Source organism: Balaenoptera acutorostrata, chromosome 10, assembly GCF_949987535.1.
Source record: "Balaenoptera acutorostrata chromosome 10, mBalAcu1.1, whole genome shotgun sequence".
Classification (NCBI taxonomy): domain Eukaryota; kingdom Metazoa; phylum Chordata; class Mammalia; order Artiodactyla; family Balaenopteridae; genus Balaenoptera; species Balaenoptera acutorostrata.
Genome location: NC_080073.1, coordinates 84,541,829 through 84,562,692, shown reverse-complemented (window position 1 = coordinate 84,562,692; position 20,864 = coordinate 84,541,829). Strand labels below are relative to the sequence as shown.

Here is a 20,864-nt window from a genome sequence, read left to right as displayed (position 1 = left end):
GTGCAATCAAGGAACTGAATTTTTAATTTTATTTAATTTAAATGGGCACTTGTGACTAGTGATTACAGTATTGGACAGCATGGCTTTAAATTGTCCATCCTGACTTTTTTTTTTTTTTTTTTTTTTGATGAGACATCCTTGTTTTAAGATTGGAAAATATATTTTTCAAACTTGGTGCTGATACTGGTCTCACTCTTTAGTGATCAGCCAAGTCTGGGGATAAGGAGAAAGATCATATTCCCATCCCAGATCTCACTTTCCCCTGTGACACTGAGGAAATTGGACAGTGATGCCCAGGCTGGGGGCTGTGTCCTGACTGCTGATCTGTCCTCAGTGCCTGTATTGATTGACAGCCGCTGACTTTGCGGATCTTGCTTTCTTCATGCTTGCCTCTTGGAGCACAGGTGGCCATCAACTCCTGACAGTTGACTCGTGACTTTTTTTTTTTTTAAATGCATTACTTTTTTTAAAAAAATATATTTATTTATTTATTTATTTATTTATCTGGTCGCACCAGGTCCCAGTTGCGGCAGGCAGGCTCCTTAGCTGTGGCGTGAGAACTCTTAGTTGCAGCATGCATGTGGAATCTAGTTCCCTGACCAGGGACCGAACGCAGGCCCCCTGCATTGGGAGCGTGGAGTCTCATCCACTGCGCCAACAGGGAAGTCCCAACTCGTGACTTTTTGAAATGTATTCTTTGGGAGGGAGAAGCTAACTAAGTCCAAGCAACACATCTGAACATAAGGAAGGGTGTTTGGATTTGCGGTGGGAGAGAGGAAGGTCAGACATCAAGAGGAAAGAATGGCCTGGTAATGAGTTATGAGACCGTAGAAATAGGAAACCAAGTCTAAATGTTCCTTCTTTTTTAAAAATCCAACACAGATCCTTATCTTTTGACTAATACCTGGAGGAGAGGGATTGAAGGGACCTTGCAGATTGCACTGACAAGCCTCAGCCTGAGGGCCAGTGAGTGATCCATCCCAACAGGTCAGATCCTAGAAGCCCCCTCAATGGCTGGCCGCGGGGAGAGAGTGGGGGAGGAAGGCCCAGTACCAGGCAGCCTCTGCTCCGTAACTCTGAGGGGGTGGGGAAGGCAAACCCTGGTCATGTCCTGGCTCTGTAGCCCTTTGTGTAAGTGCCTGGCAAGGGTGATGTGGGGCTGTGCCTGGGAGTACAGCTGCGACTCTGCTGGGGAGGAAGCAGGGCCAGGGCAGCTCTGCCCTCCCCGATCCTCCCCTGGGTCTTCTTCAGCCGTGGGGACACGCATCCCGAGGGCCTCTGCTTGGCCTGACCCTGTTGCAGGGGCTCTCTTTCCCCACTGACAGTGGAGATGGCCAGTTTTTTGAGCTCCTCTCTGCCCAGCTGCCTCCCCTCCCTCCTCCTCCTCCTCCAGCTGTCTTCCAGCTCTGCAGGTAAGATTTATCTTTATTCCTGCCCTGGGGAGACCCTGAGAACAGAAAGGCTAGTTCCCTGGGCTCACCTCCTTCAACTCACCCTCAAGTTGCAATGCAAGTTATCTTTTCAAAACATAAATGTGCTGACGTGGTTCCCCTCAGATACCGCCAGTGCCTCCCTACAGCCTTCAGAAGGGGACCCAGATCCATCATGCGACCTTAACTCAGGGCTCTCCTTGAACTTGGTCTTACCTATCTTTCCAACTTTGCTTTCTCACCTATCAAATGGGGAATATCATAATAACAGCCTCTCGGAGTTGCTGTCAGGTTTCAATGAGATAAGATATATAATATGCTTAGTTGTGCTTGTCCCATGGTAAATCATGATAAATGTTTGTTGAGCTGTAGTGTCTCTTCATGTTTGAGAGTTCTGTTTCACACTATCAGGCACTAATACGTTTTTACAGAGGAGCCCTGCTGTCCGAAGACAGGTTCCCAATCTCAGGGAGCCGCCTAACAGAGAAGGCTCAGAACATATACTCCCTCGGGAAATGGCTGCAGGTCTAATGGAGAAACCAGCTTCATCTTCTAGTAGCTCCAAGTCTGACAAGGAGATATATCCCACAGAGGAAAAAAGACTGGGAACATGTACAGGGCAGGGTCCAGGAGCTGTAGAGAGGACTGAAGATACAGAGGAAAAGAAGAAGGAGGAAAGAAGGAAAGAAGATCCTCCACCTCTAGGGTGGAAGATCTCAGAGGAGAGGAATTTGGGACCAGGGTGTGAACAAGTACAGAGGGCTGAGAAGTGATGGAGAGGTGGTGGTGGAGGAACGACCAAAGCAAAACCTCTAAGGGGAGAAGAAGGATCAAGTTGGCCAAGTCTGAACAGGGAGGCCCACAGGACAATTAAATTGCAAGATGCTGGACCACATTCCAAGGTGGGACCTAAAGGCTGGGATGACCACATGCTAGAATGTTCTGTCCAGGGAACTCACGGTATCTCTATAACCAGAGACCTTTAAGAAAAATTGAGCTTCTCCCTGGCTCTAGAATTCTATTTAAAAATCAAGTGTCTTCTTCTTTCCCTGTTTTGAAGAAGCCCCTCCCATGAAGGGCTTGTTTGTCAAGGTTCCCTCTGATGCTCAGTTTCTTTTCTTTTGTGTCTTGGATAGGACAGTTCAGAGTAATGGGACCAGGGCAGCCCATCCGGGCACTGGTGGGGGATGAAGCGGAATTGCCCTGTCGCATATCTCCAGGAAAGAACGCTACAGGCATGGAGGTGGGATGGTACCGACCCCCCTTCTCCAGGGTGGTTCATCTCTACCGAAATGGCAAGGACCAAGCTGAAGAGCAGGCGCCTGAATACCGGGGCCGCACGGAGCTGCTGAAAGAGACTATTGGGGAGGGGAAGGTGACCCTCAGGATCCGGAATGTAAGGTTCTCAGATGAAGGAGGTTTCACCTGCTTCTTCCGAGATCATTCTTACCAAGAAGAGGCAGCAATGGAGTTGAAAGTGGAAGGTGAGTAGTGTCTATAATAGTAGGTATTGTCTGTTGCATGGCCAGGACCTCCCTTTGAGCCTTCAGTCATTCTCTCAATTGAGATGAGATCCTTCAACCCAAACAGCTCATTCCTGGGAGTTAACTCCATAGAGATACGCACATCAGTATCTCTGGGAACTCATATGCTCACATTGTCCGTTACATCATTATTCTGCATGGGAAGGAAGCCAGAATCAGAGTCCGTGCCTATGAGTAGGGAAGTGACTAAGTAAACACTGTTACCCATACAGTGAATATCATGTAGCCATTTAAAAGATTGTTTTAGGGCCATTCCAGACAGCTTGGAGGCATTTTACAAGGTATTGTTGAGTGATAAAAGCAAGCTACAGAATATAGGGAACAAAAACAAAACCTTACGTTTTATATATCAGAGAAATATATAAAGATATCCATAAGAAAGTTAATATGGTTCACTTTGGGGGAGACAAGGGAGGATGGGGTGTGATCCAACTAAAAAAGAAAAAAGACCATAATTTTATCCATATAATCATATTTATCCATTTATATAAAAGTGTGTATATAACATGCACATTTGTGGGTACATACAGAGAAATTTAAAAAAATTTTAAATAGAAAAAATGATAAATGTAGGCAGCAAAATCCAAAGTAATCAATTTGTGATTATTTTGTGCTACTAGAGGGGAATATGACTTATCTGAAAGTTAATCAAAGTATCCAAGTGGACCTTTTCCTTTCTTGTTTTGCTTTGGATTGTCTTTTCATTTATTTGTTATAAACAAGGGCCTTATTCCTAAGACGTCAAACTTATCAAATCCTATTACAGTGAATTCCTCAGTTGATCTGTTTGTGGTGTTTTATTAGATGAGGAACATTATTAAACAATATATTCCTGGTAAGCGTAGTTGCAAGGAGTTAAACAAGTAGAGCTAATGTCTGAATATAATCATAGAAAGAGATGTTACCTATAGATTTTACCTCCACTGCTTCCTTTCTCCAGAATTTCCTTTGTGGTATGTTTTATGTGAGGGATGACTTTGAAATTTATTTTTTTGTTTTATCCCCGAGGGGTTAAGACACGGACAAGGAGGGGGAGATTGGAAAGTTAATTGCTATTTAATTGAGGAACAAAAATATTCTGAGGCCTGAGCCTCAGGTCATTTCCCTTCCCTCCTCCCCACCTGCAGGGCAAACATCAGACAATCGATCACTTTTGTATCTCAAGGGCCACTGTTGCAGTGCTGGGACCAGAAGATGGCATTGTATGCGGGATAACAAAGCACTATTTCTAGAGAGGGATCTCAGGGATGTGAAAACAGCTTTGTGTGTCACAGAATGTTCTTCATACAGCTGTTTTCACTGGGGGATTTTTACCTGCAAGGAAGTCTGATAGTGAGGATCTCTCCAGTTTTCCGATTTTCCTCATTCCTGTTCAGTAGCTTCCTAGCTCAATAACTGCCTCCCCCAGTACATCCCCCACCCCACCCCAACAAGCAAACAAACAAACAAACAAACAAATGAACTGCCTGGGGAGAAAGTTTTCCTTTGGGTGGATTTCCACATTCCGACCCTCTTCCTCCCTTCTCATAATCTGCATGCCTAAGAGTCTTTTAAAAAAGAGAGTTTTATGATGGACCACCCACCTAACGTGAGGATCCAGGAAGCTGAGACAAATTTAGGACTGAAATGCAGTGACTATGTGATTGCCAAGTTTCAGGTGTAATTACCTCCCCTCTTTCTCTAAAGAGTTTCTAATCTCTCCTTCCAACTTTGTATTTTTCTTGTCAGTTTTGTGATTTTATTACTAGTTGTCTCTAATCCTTTCTTAAACTCTTCATTATGAAACTTTAAGACATATACAGAAGTAAAGAGATTATTATAATGAGCCTCCAAGTTCCCATCACCTGACTGCAACAGTTATGACCCAAGGACAGGCCACCTGTTTCACTAGGCCCCACTCATCACCATCCTCCCCAAATGAATTCCTCCTGCAAATCCTAGGCAGCATTATTGTGTCATTGCTAAATCCTCAAAACTGTATGTCTCAAATAGAAAAACTCAAAAAACCCCCACAAAAAACAAAAAAAACCAAAACAAAATCCTAACCAAAATACTATTATTACATCTTTAAAATTTAACAAAAATTCTTAACAATACCCAGTCTGTGGTATGATTGTTTATTTTTATGATTTATGATTGTTTTATAAATATATTTTTTGATTGTTTTATAAATATATTTTTACAGTTGGTTTGCTTGAATCCAATCCAAACAAGATCCACAGGCTGGTATTCACCCTGTAGAGTTTCCCACGGTCTAGATTTTGCTGATTTCATTCCCATGTTGTTTAATACAGTGTTCCATACCCTTTATTTTCTGTAAACTTATAGATTAGGATATGAACAATACGATTCAGGTTTGATTTATTTTGTCAAGCATATTTCATAGGTGATGCTATCTATATACTTCGTTCATATCACTTTACATCAGAAGTCTCATAATGTCTCCTTTTCTCTCTTTTTGTGATCTTAACCCTTTGTTAAAATATAAAAGGTGTACAAAAAAAGGAACTAAAATATGTAATTGCTAAACCATGTTGCTCCAGGTAACTTCCAATGAGAACTTTGAAAGTGGAGCTGGCTGTGTTTTCTCCTGGGGAACACAGTAACAGACAAGAGCCTGAAACCGCAGCTTGAAGGATGGTACTTTTACCTAAGAAACCAGTTTGACGTTGTTTGCTGTGACTTAATGCCTACCCTGATGACAGTATCTTTATCTAGCCCCCTAAGGCAGAGAACAAGATGAAAAGGGCCGGCCCGGCAATAGATGGCGCCAGAGGGCCAAAGGTCATCCCCTGTCTCTTCATCTTTCCCACTCCATGTCTGCTCAGTTACCAAATCCGGCGGACCCTACTTTCTCAAAAGCTCCAGAAGAAAGGTTCTTAACTTTTCTCTGTGTCATGCACCCTTTTGTTGGACTGGTAAAGTCGATGAACCCCTTCTCAGAAGGATATTTGAAATGCATAAAACATACTTGTACTGAAATACAGTTATCAAAATATTAAAGTAAGTGCTTCCCTGGTGGCGCAGTGGTTGAGAATCTGCCTGCTAATGCAGGAAACACGGGTTCGGGCCCTGGTCTGGGAAGATCCCACATGCCGCGGAGCAACTAGGCCCGTGAGCCACAGCTACTGAGCCTGCGCGTCTGGAGCCTGTGCTCCACAACAAGAGAGGCCACAATAGTGAGAGGCCCGCGCACCGCGATGAAGAGTGGCCCCCACTTGCCACAACTGGAGAAAGCCCTAGCACAAAAACGAAGACCCAACATAGCAATCAATCAATCAATCAATAAAGAAATCTTAAAAAAAAAAAAAAAAAATTAAAGTAAGATATAGGGTGGCCCTGATAATAGTGTCATTTCAAAATGAACATAAGTGATATTTTGAGATTTCTGTACCGTGATATGAAAATATTTGTGATTTTTAGGGATGACAAAGTCTCAGGTTCTGTTCATATTGTTGTGGAGTGTTGCCTACAAACATAATTGAAAGAAACACTAAATTTCAGTTTAAAGTTTACTGAAAATATGTATTTTTTTTCCTATTTAAATTCACCTTGACTTCCTACACCGCCACCGTCCTAGGCTCATGTTTTTTACTTTCACCATTACCATGGCCTCTTAATTGACTGCCCTCGCCCCCCTCCTCCAGTCCTGCAGTCAGTAAATCAGATCTTGTCACTCCTCCGCATGAAAGGTACCCCGTGACCTTGAGGATCAGATCTAAGTCCCTTTCGTGGTTCTCAAAACTCTCCAAGACTGGCCCAGTACACAGCCTCGACTCCTGTCATTCTAAACCACTGGTCCTTCCCAGAAACAACCACTTACTTTTCCTTTAAACCTAAGCTTAGGTGTTAGTTCTGAGTCATCTTCTTTGAACCTGACTCATGGAGCCGTGGGCACTGTGCTGGGCGTTGATGATACAGTGCTGGGCCACCCCGGTTCTGCCTTTCAGATCCCTTCTACTGGATCAACCCTGGAGTGCTGGTGCTCATCGCGGTTCTGCCTGTGCTCCTCTTGCAGATCACTGTGGGCCTTGTCTTCCTCTGCCTGCAGCGCAGACTCAGAGGTACAGGCTGGAGGGTGGCTGGCTGGGGATCCTTCCCTGAAGTGCCTGGTCTCTTGGAGCTTGGTCAGCTAACGTTTATTTTTGAGGGACTTCTGGGTTCAGAACTCCATAATGACAAGTTTTACATCCTACCGAATGTAAATATCATTTAGATAATAGGACCTTTCATTTCCCTATGAGGTAGGGCTGATATATAATAGCCCCGTTTTACAGAGGAAGCAACTGAGGCCTGGAGTGGTTCAGAGATTTACTCAAGCTGGCACAGCTTATAAGTGGCAGAGCTCAGGCCTAAACCCCTATCTTCTGGCCCCTGAAACATACACAGTAGCTCATGCAACCGGGGGAGTGTGAGCTTCAGAATCAGGCAAGTCTGTGCTACTAGGTTTAAATAAAGATACTGTAAGTAAAAGTCCCTACCACATAGTAGGTGTTGTTTCCTCCTTTTCCATCCAACACTGAGGACACGGGTTCAACCATCTGAAGTTTCTCTCTTGTGCCCAAGAGCTTTCATTTTGAGACTTCTCCCCGCCACCAAGCGTTCTCAAAGCTAAAGCCCGCCGGGCCTCCAATTCTCCTCCCCCTCCCATTCCTAAGAGGATAAAGCAGCAAGGAGGGCTTGGAGTATATGAGGGGGGATATTGGTGGGATCTTCTCTTCCCATGACCTCGTCCCAGATACTCAGTTACCTCTTCTCCCACATGAGAAAGGTCTTCAGCCCACATGGCTGAGCAGAAAGAACCTGATCAGTGGAGTTGGGCAGCCGGGTTTAGATCCAGTTCAGACAATGACATGAACCCTCCAAGCCTCAGTTGCCTTGTCTGATTCAAGTAGAGATAACACCCTCCCTCCTACAAGTTATGGGAGGATTAAAGGGGATAGTGTTATGTAAAGCACCTAGTACAGAGCCGGTCACAAAGCAGCTGCTCAACTAAACATTTAGTTCCTTCCTTCCTCATTCAGATGGGAAGTAGCTTTAGATTTACAGTGACAACCCAGCGGGGTGGAGTGACATTGTGAACTGAGAACCAGCAAGAAAAGGAGCAGAGAGCAGTGGGGGCAGTAATAAAACCTTAGATTAGTTTGGGGCATTGGTGAACATCGCTGTCTACTGAGCTTCTCCGCTTTCTTTAACCCAATATTTAACCCAGGCAATAGCCAGGGAATGAGCCTGAACTCCTGCTTTCAAATCTGGTGCTCTTCTCACTCTAAGGATGTTCATGGGCTACTGAGAAACACCCTGCACAAAGGCCCAAGGCAATGGGTGTGGAGGGGCCCCATCTAGTGCCTGAGTTGGAACTAAAAATGTCGCCTTTTTCTATTTTAGGAAAAATTCCAGCAGAGATAGGTGAGTTCCAGGCACCTTCCCTCCCCATGCCTCCCTCCAGGTCTTCTGGCGTAACTGAAATGGTCATTTTCTCAGACCATCTCTGCCTCTGTCCCAATACCCTGTGCTCCCTTCAGGCGGAAACCACTATTTAAAACTCCTATAACCAGTCGTAGAGTCTCATTCCTCTTCCCTGCCTTCAGCCAGAGAAGTAAAATCCTACAGCTTCCTTTCCTCCATGTGTGTCACTTACAATTTCAAGTGACTAAATAACAAAGGCTCAGAGGAGAAAAGATTGTTTTGAGTGCCATACTAATAATCCCTTTCCATTTGTTCTTTCAGAGAATCTCCACCGGACTTTTGGTAAGTCCTGGGGTACCCAGTCCCCGCAGGTCAGCTTGGTGCTTCACTCGGCTCCTGTTACCTGGGGACGTAAGGACCCCTGGCTTCTGGTTGGTTTCCTCCCTCTCTTGTTCTTTCTTTGAATGTCATCATCTGCACCTAGGATGGGTTAGATAATAGCAAACACTTTACATTACGCTTTCATGTACCTGGCACTGTAACAGCTTCCCAAATGTTAATATTCTAGGAATTACAAGTACTTTATGTACATTACTTCTTTTTTCAGGAATTACAAAGGGGAAGTAAACAGATCCTTTGCACATCAACTTGATGTCTAGTTGGGGAGGTGATACATATACGTAAATTAACTGGAGAACAAAGTACATATACATCATCGACAACTCACACAGAGGAATGAGTTTTCACAGTACAGAATGAGTAACTACATGTGACTCCTCAGGGAAGGCGTCTTGAGGGAAGAGTGAAGACATCAAACCCCACTAGAATGTTGGCCTGGACTTCCTGGTGGTCCACTGGTTAAGACTCTACACTTCCACTGCAGGGGTTGAGGGTTCAATCCCTGGTGGGAGAACTAAGATCCCGAATGCCGTGCAGCAAAAAAAAAAAAAAAAAAATAGAATGTTGGCCCTAGGACATGGTCTCTGTCCTTTTTGTTCACTGCAGATTGTCCAGTGCCTGATGACAATGCCTACAACAGAAGGGCACCCAAATATTTGTTGAATGGATGTTGCAGAAATTATAAGATGGTCCCTGCTCTGAGCAGCCTTCCTGAACAGCCTCTCCTCCTGAGGCTGGAGGTGCCCCTGGCTCCACGCTAGCATTTAATCAGTGTGCTGAAAAAACAACACACAGTCTGCAACTCAAAGGGGAGGAACAGGATCTTTGTTTTACAGGATTCAAATAACAAAGGTCTTAACTTTTTGTACTCTTTGGCAATCTGGTGAAGCCTCATGGACCCCTCCCTTTCCTGAATGTTTTGAACTGTACACATAAAATATAACACATAGGATTATAAAGAAAACCATTGTTTTGAAATAGTTTTTGAAATATAAACAAATGTGTGATAAAGTAACAAATGTTTCGTTAAATAACAAAAATATACATTAAATAATAAAATGTAGCAGCAGGTCTAATAATTTGGTGATTTCAAAATATTGATAAACAGTATTCTGAGATTTCTGCAACAACTCTGAAGGGAATGTGGTTTCCATTGGTGATAAAGTCACAGTCACTGCTGATAACTGGTTTGTTAGCTACATTTTTAGTGTAAGAAAATGCTAAATTCAGTTTGAAGTTAGTGAAAATAAAAATGTAGCGCTTTTCTCATCCAAATTCATGAACTCCCTGGACTCTATCCACAAACTATTTTGGAACCCAGGTTAAGAACCTCCCCCCTCCACCACCCAAAAGAAACCCAATAATAAATGGAGAGGGGTGGGTGGGACACAAGGGGGAACACATGTTAATCCTGTTTGTTCTGTGGCAAACGATTCAGATCCCCACTTCCTGACGGTGCCCTGCTGGAAGATAACCTTGTTTGTAATCGTGCCAGTTCTCGGACCTCTGGTGGCCTTGATCATCTGCTACAACTGGCTACACCGAAGACTGGCAGGTGCAGTGCTGGGGCAGCAAACAGGACCACTGAGCAGCAGCGGAGCAAGCCAGCCCTGAGTGGGAAACATAAAGAGGGTGGATGGAACCAGGGCTCAAGATTCAGAGCTGGAATTTCCTTCCTGCTCTGTCCACATGGCCAACTCCAGGCTCCTCAGAGAATCAATGAAGAGAACCACTTACTGAGCTCTGTGGGGTCCCTTAGTGGAAAGGGAGGGGGCGTGACTATGAATTCCACAGGGAGGATGTGGGAGGAGTTAGTCATCTTCCACTCATCACCTATTTCTCTTTGTTTTCAGGGCAATTTCTTGAAGAGCTAAGTAAGTTTTCTTCTCTTTCTTATAAGCTGAGAGCAAAAAAAAAAAAACAAAAACAAAAACAAAAACGAGGAAAGCAGCAAGGGGAAGAGGGGGCTATTGAGGGATCAAAATCCCAAAGGAAAGGAAGGGCTGGTGAGCCTGGCTGGAGGGAGGACTCCTCCTCCACCTTTGTGCTCCAAAGCAAGAATCCCACTCCAGTTGGCCTCCTTTCTCGATTGTTCCCTACAGCAGCTGCCCTGGGCCTCACCTCCAAGACTAGGTGACTCCACAGGGCCTTTCTTCTCCCTGGTGTGACAGTTTCATGATAGAAACTGTTGACAGCTTTTTCAAGTTATTTTCTCCTCCTTCTAGGAAACCCCTTCTGAATGATGTCGCATCTTGGCAGGGTGGAGAAGAGCCTGGTTGGCCCAGAGACTGGTCCTCGGGGATGTCGCATCCATCAAGTTGCACACTCACTGGCCTCTTTGCTGTGGGGACATTCCAATCTGCACTTGCAGGGATGCTCTGAATTCCAAACAGGATCAACCTCTCTTCTGTCACCTACTTAGTCTCTCCCTTTCCCCAGCTCCTTCCTTCCTCTGCCCCTTTACGCTGCCCACATATTTCTGCTCCTTGGTCTGTCTTCCGTCTGGAAACCCTCTCTGGCTACAACCAGGCAGCCGCTCTCCTCTCCAGCAGAGAGCACCTGTGCTGCAGAGTGACACAGACAAGAGGGTCTCCGCCATGAACTGGAGACCAGGAACCTCCTCACGGCAAATTATAGCACACCAACTTTGCAATGGTGGTCGTTTCTTCCAAGATCTCAGCCCTGCTGGGAAGGAGCAGGAAAAGCCCAAAACATCCAAGACAGCGCCAAGTGACCTGCACAGTGAGGACATGGCGAGCCCTAACCAAAAACAGGAGATGGGGAGAAACCCACAGAACACTGGCCAGAGCTCCATCTTGCCCCGGGCAGCCTACCGAGGTGCCAGGGGAGCAAGGGATGACAACTGGGCCACACACCTGCTTTAAAACGCCTCCCCTTCTACATCTGGTCCAGATGGGTCCCTCGGACTCTCTCCCCCACTCATCCTTTTTCTCCCATCTTCATACCTATTGGAGTGTCCACTGTTTTCTTCAACAACTACTACTTGATGGTCTATGAGACACAAAGAAACAAGCTGGGTGCTAATTAATAATACTACAAGTTTCCACGTGCCACCCCTTGTCCCTTTTCCTTTCTGTATTTCCTTCATTATTCTTTCACCTCTCTCTTCCTCTACCCCAGTCTTCTTACCCTGGAGGTCAGCCCTCAGGAAAACCAAACAGAGAAAGACCTCGGGTGGAAAGGCCATTTATTTACATTCCAAGACCTTCACTGCCTTATCTGCTTTCTTTCCTCTGCTGCCTTCTCCCCTCCCTTCCTTCCCTCTCCTGAGGGTATGGATCCAGGAGAAAGATCCATCTCCTCCCCTGCCACAGTGGAGGCATCGGGAAAGAAGCCAAGCCACTGACCCAGGATCGCCCAGCATTTATGGGGACTGCCCAGGCAGAGCCCCTTGCCCCTGTAGCCCCCCCAGTGACCCAGAAGGTCCTCTTTCTCCCCAAAGCAGACGTCGCAGATAGGGCAACAGTAGAGCTTCTGCTTCCAGTGAGTCTGTTGGTGCCTGACCAGCCCAGAGAATAAAGTGAAGGACTTGCCGCAGTGGAAGCAGCGGTTGGACTGCTCTGTGAAGTGGGCCTTCTGGTGGCTGGAGAGACAGATTTTCTTGCTAAAAGTCAAGGGACAATGAGGGCAAGAGAAGACCTTGAGTCTTGAAGGCTTTCCTGGGTGAGAGCTGGACTTGGTATCCAGGCGGGTGGCTCTCTTGTTGGCTGCCTGGGTCCTGGTCACAGGCTCTGGGGTTGTAACGACTGGGAGCTGAGGCTTCCCAGTGATTACCTGGTTCTTGGTCGCAGGTGCCTGGCTCCTGTCTATAGGTGGCTGGGTCTGAGCCTCGGGACCCGTGGTTTTAAATGAGGGTCCTTGGGTCCCAGCCACTGGTGCATTGTTCGCAGTTGCCAGCCCCTGGAATCCAGCTGTGTTGTCTGGAATCTTCACGATATGCTTCTGGTTTCCAGCCCCCAGCTCCTGGCCTTGGTGTATCTTCTGGTGGCGTTTGAGCTCAGACTGGTCCCGAAAGCACTTCCCACAGAAGGGACACGAATGGGGCCGGTAACCCAGATGGACACGGCGGTGACGGCTCAGTCCAGAAGCATCACAGTAGGTCTTGTCACAGAGCGAGCAGCAGAAGGGCCTCTCCCCAAGGTGCTTGCGCCGGTGGTAGCTGAGGTCCTTGGGGTTCAGGAAGGACTTCCCACACTGGCCGCAGCTGTGAACAAACTGGTGGTTGTAGAGGCTGGAGCGCTTGCTGAAGCACCTGCCACAGGTATGGCAGGTAAAGGGTGGCCCAGTCCAGGATGCTGGGAACACTGGTGTCCTGTCCAGGGACCCAGCTGGAGCAGAGGATGGGCTTGCCCTTCTGCGAGCAAGGGAGACCTTCTTGTCATCGCTATTTCCCTCATCTCCCAAACTCTGACTCTGTTCTTGAAGTTCCTCTCTCATGCCTCCTGTACGGAATGAGGAAGAATAGCGAGATTCACCACGACAACCCCGACACAAGCTCTCCGTTCTGTCCAAGCGACTTCCCCTCTTTCTGCCCTCCCTCTCCCACCTGACATTCACGCTCACTCTTAGACCTCAGAGGCCAGAGATAAGAATAAACTTTTGGGTTTTCCAATTAAAAGCAAATAAAAATTTAACTGGAATCTTCCAAAAATATCAGAGATCAAAATTTTAACATTTCTTGAAATCCATTTCCTTTCATTTTCTTTTGTTTTTAAATTGAAGTATGGTTGATTTACCATGTGCGTTAATTCCTCTCATTTTCAATTTTGTTCGTACTCCCAGACACCCCAGATACCCACAGGTGACCTCATAATACATCATGCAAATTGGGACACTTGAGTGACGGAAGGTGCTATTAACAATCAAGCTAGGATGAGAAGCATAAACCAGGACTGTCCTGGCAAACCAGGAGCGAGGTCAGCTCAGACTTAAATTTCTCTCAAGTCTTTATTCTACTCTTAAGAACAAGTCTCCCCTGGTCCAACTCAGCATCAAGCTCGTCTCCCCTCCCTTTCTTTTCTTTTGGAAAGGACTTAAAAAAAAATTTTTTTTTTAACTTACTTATTTATTTTGGCTGCGCCAGATCTTAGTTGCAGCATGTGGGACCTAGTTCCCCAACCAGGGATCAAACCCGGGCCCCCTGCATTGGGAGCATGGAGTCTTACCCACTGGACCACCAGGGAAGTCCCGGAAAGGACTTTTTAATCAAGGTGGTATCACTGACATAAGCAACTGACATGGAATCTCTCCATCTCTAGAAACTGAAGATATTCATTTGTCCTGACTGGCTTAGATACTCATCTTCTTGAAGCCAGGGGACTTGAGCAGATGATGTCAAGGTTTCTTCCAGCTCCACGTCTGACCAGGCAGGAAGGATGCAGGCTAGGAGTGAGTATGCAGACCCCGATCCTCTTAGTCATTTCCATCCTCCCAAGGCATGTCCTGGGTCCTTTTCACCCTCCTCTCTCCTTTGCAATTCTTACCTGAATGAAGGCCTTCTCCATTTGGGGGACGGAGATCTGCTCTCCACTGTTTCTCTTCTTGTTCAAACTTGGCGATCAGATCTGGATTAGACAGAAAGATTCTGACTGGGGAGTGGGAAGGAGAGGAAGAGTTGAGGTCCCAGGCTCGGCCCCTTCACACCTGATGGGGACAACAGGCTACCTTCTTCTGTTATATTTGGTTTAAGAGCCATAATCTGGGACACTTACGTGCAGGGAGGAGAGACACAAAAGGCCAGCTCTTAACAAAGTGCCTGGTACATAATAGGAGTGACTCAGTAAATACTAGTTGGATGAATAGGCAGATTTGCATACTTTGAGAACATTATCATCATGTTACAAGCCTTATCTTTGCCTTCATGCAAGCTTTCATTTCTTCTTTCACCCTGAGCCTAGTAACCCAGATCTTGCATACCTGGAACATATAGAACCAAGGATCAGTGAAGCTAACTGTGAGCTGATCTACCTGCCCAGGGAAACAAGATGTTCCAGAGGCCTGGGACAGAGGGCTTGTGAGGAACCCCAGCCTCTTACCCACAGACATCAGGTTTCTGAAGGTCTCTGACATAACGTCCTGGTAGAGTACCCTCTGACTGGCATCTAGACATTCCCACTCTTCCTGGGTGAAATTCACTGCCACATCCTCAGAGGTGACTGGCTTCTGGAAGAACAGGAGAGATTCAGAGAGTCTGTATATAGACAGACAGACATCCAGTCTCAAGATTCAGACAACTAAGAGAAAAAGAAAAACATGGAAGGAAGGGAGAAATAGGAAAAGACAAGTACAAAGCCAGCAACTTTAATGTACAGACAGGAAAGGAAGGATGGAGAGGAGGGAAGAACAATGTGGGAGGAGAAAGGAGGGGTATATACTGAATATAAGTAGGAAGAACGCAAAGGAAAAAGGCTGCCACTCTGATGAATTTCAGCAGGTACTCCTTCAAGGATGCCAGTGTGGTGTGGAGTCTGAAAAAAAGTCCTTGAAACCCCTTCTCCTGGGTGCTGTTCAGCTTGGAACACTCTTGAGATTCCATTTGTTCTGTAGACAGGATAATGGATGGAAGAGCTCCTGGAGTCCAGGACCCAGTCCCTCCCTCTGTCTCTCGCTTGGTCTCCTCACCTTCACCCACGCCTTCCACCAGCATTCTCCCTTCACGGCTTCCTGCAGGGCCTCCTCATCCACCTGAGGGAGCAGCTTCTGTACAGGTTCAATTGGCTTCAGCAGGTCAAACACCTTCTCTTCCCTGATGTCTCTTTCTAGCTTTGTCCACTCCTGGCCTGGCCCCCAAGGCTGACTGGGCTCCTTCCTGGGGCTGTCTACCTCCCAGTGACTGAGCAGATGGAGAGACTTTGAAAAGGCCCCAGGGTTTGATGTGGCCTCTGGTGGCAAAGGTATCTGCTCCAGGGGGCTGTCTTCCTTCTTTGTCCTGCTGTCCAAATTCTCCTCTTCCACAGCTGAGAACATCTCTGATTCCCTCCAAGCCTAGGCCGCAGAGTTCAGGAAGCTGGTCACCCTTGGCTCAGCACCCACTGTTCAGTAACACCAGGTTGGGGCTCTGAAGGCGTCGTCTGCCTTCTGCTTCACCCTGTTTCTAGCCGCTGGCTGGTGCCCACCTCTAGGAACCTGAGGTCAGAGAGAAATCATATCAGCAAGAGGGGGAGTGAGGAACAGCAGTTTCCTAATTTGGTCAGGGAACACCAAGAGTTACTGAACCCCTGCTTTGTACCTAAAACCCCTCAGCACTGCCCCATGAGGTAACGATTAATGACCCCATTTTAAGGAACCTAAAGTACAGAGATGCTAAGTAATGTGCTCAAGGATACTCCCGGTCCACAGCAGAGTTTGTGTTCAAAGCCTTGACTCTACCACTGAGGACGTGATTTCCGCTGTCCCAAAGCCCTCTCTAGAGCAACAGTACGGTATTCTGGAAAGAAAGCACGTGCCTGAGGTAACCAGCCCTGGATCTGTCACAAACCACCTTGTACAAGTTTCTTCATTCTGATCTGGTTTCACTGGAAAATGAGATTAAAGGAGACTCTCTAAGATCCCATCCAGGACCCAAAAATATACGATTCTGTGGATTTTTAATACATACAGATCCTTGTAAAGAATGATAATGGAGGGACTTCCCTGGTGGTCCAGTGGTTAAGAGTCCTAGCTCTCACTGCAGGGGGCATGGGTTTGATCTCTGGTCCAGGAACTAAGATCCCACATGCCTCGAGGCATGGCCAAAAAAAAAAAAAAAAAGAATGATAATGGTAACAACCCAACAGCAAATGCTTCTGCAGGGCTCCCAAGGAGCCCGGCGCTGGGCTGCCTGCCTAGCCCAGGAAGTTCCTGCTCTGCCCACACGTGGCTGAACTCCCACCTCCTCCTACTGACGGCCACTCACCCGGCTTCTCCTCCCTCCAGATGGAATGAAAAGAATGAAGACATAAAAACCTGTTGACTTTCTTCCTTTCACTTTTTCTGAAAGGTGGTAGAATTGAAAATGCCAGCAAGGAAAAGGGCATTCAACAGTGGAGTTAGTGGGATCGCTAAAAAGAAAGCTGACAGGAAAGGTGCATTCCTGGGAGGTGAAGTTGAGTCCCTCCTTCCCTCCCTCCCTTCCTTTCTTTCAAGACCATCCACGATCATTGCATGAGAGGGGCAGGTCTGGATTATTCTCCTACTCTCCAGCCAAACACAATGAAAGTAACACTTCAAAACAGTCTCAGTAATAGTATCCTCAAGGTCCTGGCTTTCCTGTTCTCCCGCAGGAAAGACCCACCCCTGTCAGTCGTTCTCAAAAAGCATTTGCTGCGGGTTGTAGCCTGAGGCCCTCGGTCCAGATTCTAAGCTGGTTCTCCGGTTTGGGAAGGGAGCATGACTATGGAGACTGAAATTTCTGGCAGCTGCTGCCTGCCTCTGGCACTTTTACCTCGATAGTACTTTCTACATCCACACGCCCCAGAGCTCAAGCCGGCTGGGCCGCGATGGAAAGAGGCTGGATATAACTCAACAGACTTTCCGCGCAGATCGGTTTATCTGTTGCCGGCCCGTCCCTGCCCTTCCAGAATGTAAATCCCTCGAGGAAATGTGTCGCCATTTTCCAGTTCTCTGAGTCCACCCAATCTCTCTCTAACCCCAAACCCGTCCATGGTTTCCCATAGCAATTCTGAGGACGACTGAAATCCCCACCACACCTGCCAGGCTTCGTGGGGTCCGCCCTCGCCGCCCCCCACCCCGGTGTTCCAGCCACTATTGTTTTCTGCCCTTCAGCCAAGCAAAACGACCCTCGGGATTTGCCCTTCTCACCCGGTCTTCGGGTCTCTGCTCTGTCCCTCAAGGACCCTTTGCAGCTCCTGCCCAGCTCTGCCGGACCAGATCGCGAGCCCACAGGGCGTACCTCCCGTCACTGCGCGCGCAGCCCCACACTCCGGTCTCGGGGCCTCCCGCGGGCAGGGACGGAGAGTTTCGCTCACCACTGCGTGGCACGCTCGTTAATACCCACTGGTTGGGGTTTCTGTGCCCTGAACTGGTCCCGTTGACTGGGACGGCACTGCCCGATGCCTGTCTGCCCCGAAACTTCGTTGCTGGGATCCCGACTTTTTCAGCACGTGCCAGGAGCCCGTCCTCTTCGCTGAGTCCCCCACGCGGCCGGAGTGGTCGGCGCCCTGGGCCATACCCTAACCCAGGTTTCCCCATGGGCCCCAGGGGTTGGAAGCTCCCCTTGCCTGCCGAGGTCAGGGGCGGAAGGTTGCGGGACAAAGACCCTTCACTAACTTCCACCACCGCAAGCTCAACTCCCCGCTGTCCTACTCACCCGCCGCTGCCGAGGACCGGGACTTTGGGACGTAGGGTTTCCGAGGGGCCAGCGGCGAGCCCGCTCCACCCCAGCGCACGTTTACCGGCTGCCCACGACCCCGTCCCGGCCCCACCAGGGCCCAGCACCGGCCCCGCTCTCCTCGCCTGTTTCCGAAAGGCCACCATGCACCCTGCCGGGTTAAGCTTGTGGGCCCGCCAAGGTCAAGAGTTCACAGTCTAGGAAGCTTAAAAGGACGAGGACCCGCCCCGCCCCACTAGCCCATTCCTCCTACCAATTGCAGCCGCTGGTCCCACCTAGCGCTCGGATCTCATTCCCAGTCTTAATTTAGTCTTGGGGGAAAAAAGGATTAAATTACCTCTGATCAAAACACATAATCACCAACCACCATCACCTAGAGCCCAAAGGAGAAAAATGAGACCTTTACGCGCTCCCAGAAAGAGACCTGGAGGCACACAGCACCTTAAAAAAGCAAAGGCAGCACTGCCCTGGTGGCGCAGTGGTTAAGAATCCGCCTGCCAATGCAGGGCACAGGGGTTCGAGCTGTGGTCCAGGAAGATCCCACATGCCACGGAACAACTAAGCCCGGGCGCCACAACTACTGAGCCTGCGCTCTAGAGCCCACAAGCCACAACTACTGAGCCCGTGAGCCACAGCTACTGAGCCTGCGCGCCACAACTACTGAAGCCCGCACGCCTAGAGCCCGTGCTCTGCAACAAGAGAAGGCACCTCAAGGAAGAGAAGTCCCTGCTTGCTGCAACTAGAGAAAGCCTGCAAGCAGCAAGGAAGACCCAATGCAGCCATAAATAAATAAAATAAAATAAATTAATTTTAAAAAGAGAGAAAGAAAGAAAAGTGAAGGCAAACCGCTGTGACTTAAATGATGACAGCAGACAGAGGTAGGGGAGCAGAGAGGACATGTTCAGGTAAAGTTCTACTTACCTTGGCCACTTACCCAAACCCAGTTTGACTTTCTCAGTAATGCCTTTTTTTTTTTTTTAATCAGCTCAATGGAAATCACATTTATTTCCTTTCCACTTAATTAGCATTTACCATATACCATTTTGTATCATGATCATATTTTATATTTCACATTGGCGTGGGGTTTTGCAATTTACAAAAAAAAACTTGTAAACATAGCCTCCATTAAATCCTCACAAACATCTTGTGAGGTAGGAATTTGTTATTCTGTCTTCACAGATGAGGAAACAGGCTCAGAGATGTTGAGCCTTGTCAAAGTGCACATCTGGTTGTACTGGGACAGGAAACCAGACCCCCTGCTTTCAAGTCTGTACACTGGAGTCTTGGATCCATGGTTAGTACTGGATGGCTGGCAGATGCAGGTTTTAAATCTCTTAGTGTTCCCAAGGTACCTGACCCTGTGATCTGCCCTTGTGGACAGAACATTCATGTGGGTGGGCTGAGGAGGCTCCCACAGAGTCAGATGGAGACAGTAGGCTGGTGGAGATGGTGATGGAGGCAGCCTGTGCTCAGTGGCACCCCTGAGGGTTTTGGACCTGCCACCTTCCTAACATGGTTACTGGGTACACTCATCTTGAAAAGCAGCATCAGCTTGCTACCGGGCTCCTATCAAAACTAAACCCCTGACCCATGGAGGCCTTCTGACACGCTAGCTTAATGCTCACATTTGGGGGTAGGTCAACTTGGACTCAACTTCTAACAAAGTGGGAAGGATCCAATAATCCTCATTTGGAAATGGTATATTTAAGGATGTGGCTGGCCTGGCTTCAACATCTCTACTTTACATGGAAAAGTGGCAGATATCCCTCTGGGAAAAACTTTATCCCCTACTCTGCCAACTGAAGCAAAGCTGCTGGTCCCATGGGGCTCTCAGTTCACAGAGATTCCCCTAAATGCCTGGCCCTGGTTCACTGCGGTTCGGCTAGGCTGAAACCCAATGCTGTCCCTGGCTGATGCAGCCATTCAATCTCATTGCCACTGATGCAGAGCCAAAAATGGATGTTGTCGCTCCTCTTGGTGGGTAGAACACAAGGCCATTTCATAGCTCTCGCCAATAACCTCTTTGATCAACCTTCCTATAATTTTACTGACTCTTGTGCTGTTGCCTACCTATGTGGTATGCCACTTGAAAAACTAGACTGGTGAGACATCTGTCTTTGGAGCTGCAAACTGTGGAAATAAACCATAACTGCTTATCTAACCATCTGGGTCACTCAGGTGAATGCCCACAAGAAGAGCCTCGTTGCTGATGGAATTGACTGGAATCAAGCTGCTGATGGAAACATGTTTTGTGAAGACAGTCCCCACTGCTGCCTGAGTCCATCATCATACCAGACATGGCAAGACATTCACCATCATAGACTGGGCACACAGTAAAGGACTCAGTTTCTGATTTGGACTTGCAATTACTGCCAAAAGTTGACTTGTCTTACGATGAGGGAGGCCACATAGCAAGGGGCATTGTCCTCATCTGCTCCTGGCAGATGGACTTCATTGGCTCTTTGACCCCCTCAAGGGCTATCAGCGGCGCCTCACCACTGTTGACACTGTAGGGTACAGTGCTGTTATTCTAGCCCAGCCTTCTCCATCCATACCATTGTGCCCCTTGAAACTAATCTGTGCCATGTTTTTGGCCTCCCAGGAAACGTAGCAATGGTTTGCCTTTTATTTGCCTATGCTAAATGGCCTTGCTGATCTGCTTACCATCCCCCTTGAAGGATAAAATGTACTCCTGTTCAACCTTACTGTAATTTGTAGTGCTACTCCAATGAA

General features: G+C 47.5%; 2 protein-coding genes across 5 annotated transcripts in view; one reads left to right on the top strand and one right to left on the bottom strand.

Moving 5' to 3' along the window:
- Nucleotides 1–1,159: 1,159 nt before the first annotated feature.
- Nucleotides 1,160–11,090, top strand: MOG (myelin oligodendrocyte glycoprotein). Its single transcript, XM_007179090.3, has 8 exons — nucleotides 1,160–1,412; nucleotides 2,567–2,914; nucleotides 6,925–7,038; nucleotides 8,363–8,383; nucleotides 8,705–8,725; nucleotides 10,221–10,337; nucleotides 10,636–10,656; nucleotides 11,008–11,090. Exons 1-8 carry the CDS (start codon nucleotides 1,331–1,333, stop codon nucleotides 11,019–11,021), a joined length of 738 nt encoding a protein of 245 aa, XP_007179152.1. The 5' UTR covers nucleotides 1,160–1,330; the 3' UTR covers nucleotides 11,022–11,090.
- Nucleotides 9,803–20,864, bottom strand: part of ZFP57 (ZFP57 zinc finger protein) — a 20,001-nt gene continuing 8,939 nt past the window's right edge. For all 4 annotated transcript variants that reach the window (XM_057555360.1, XM_057555361.1, XM_057555358.1 and 1 more), the window contains 4 exons: nucleotides 15,425–15,928; nucleotides 14,839–14,965; nucleotides 14,287–14,367; nucleotides 9,803–13,245 (listed from right to left, as the gene is read on the bottom strand). In XM_057555360.1, coding sequence (XP_057411343.1) covers nucleotides 12,011–13,245; nucleotides 14,287–14,367; nucleotides 14,839–14,965; nucleotides 15,425–15,769 — 1,788 coding nt within the window. In that variant the 5' untranslated portion in view covers nucleotides 15,770–15,928 and the 3' untranslated portion in view covers nucleotides 9,803–12,010. The remainder of the gene's footprint in view (nucleotides 13,246–14,286; nucleotides 14,368–14,838; nucleotides 14,966–15,424; nucleotides 15,929–20,864) is intronic.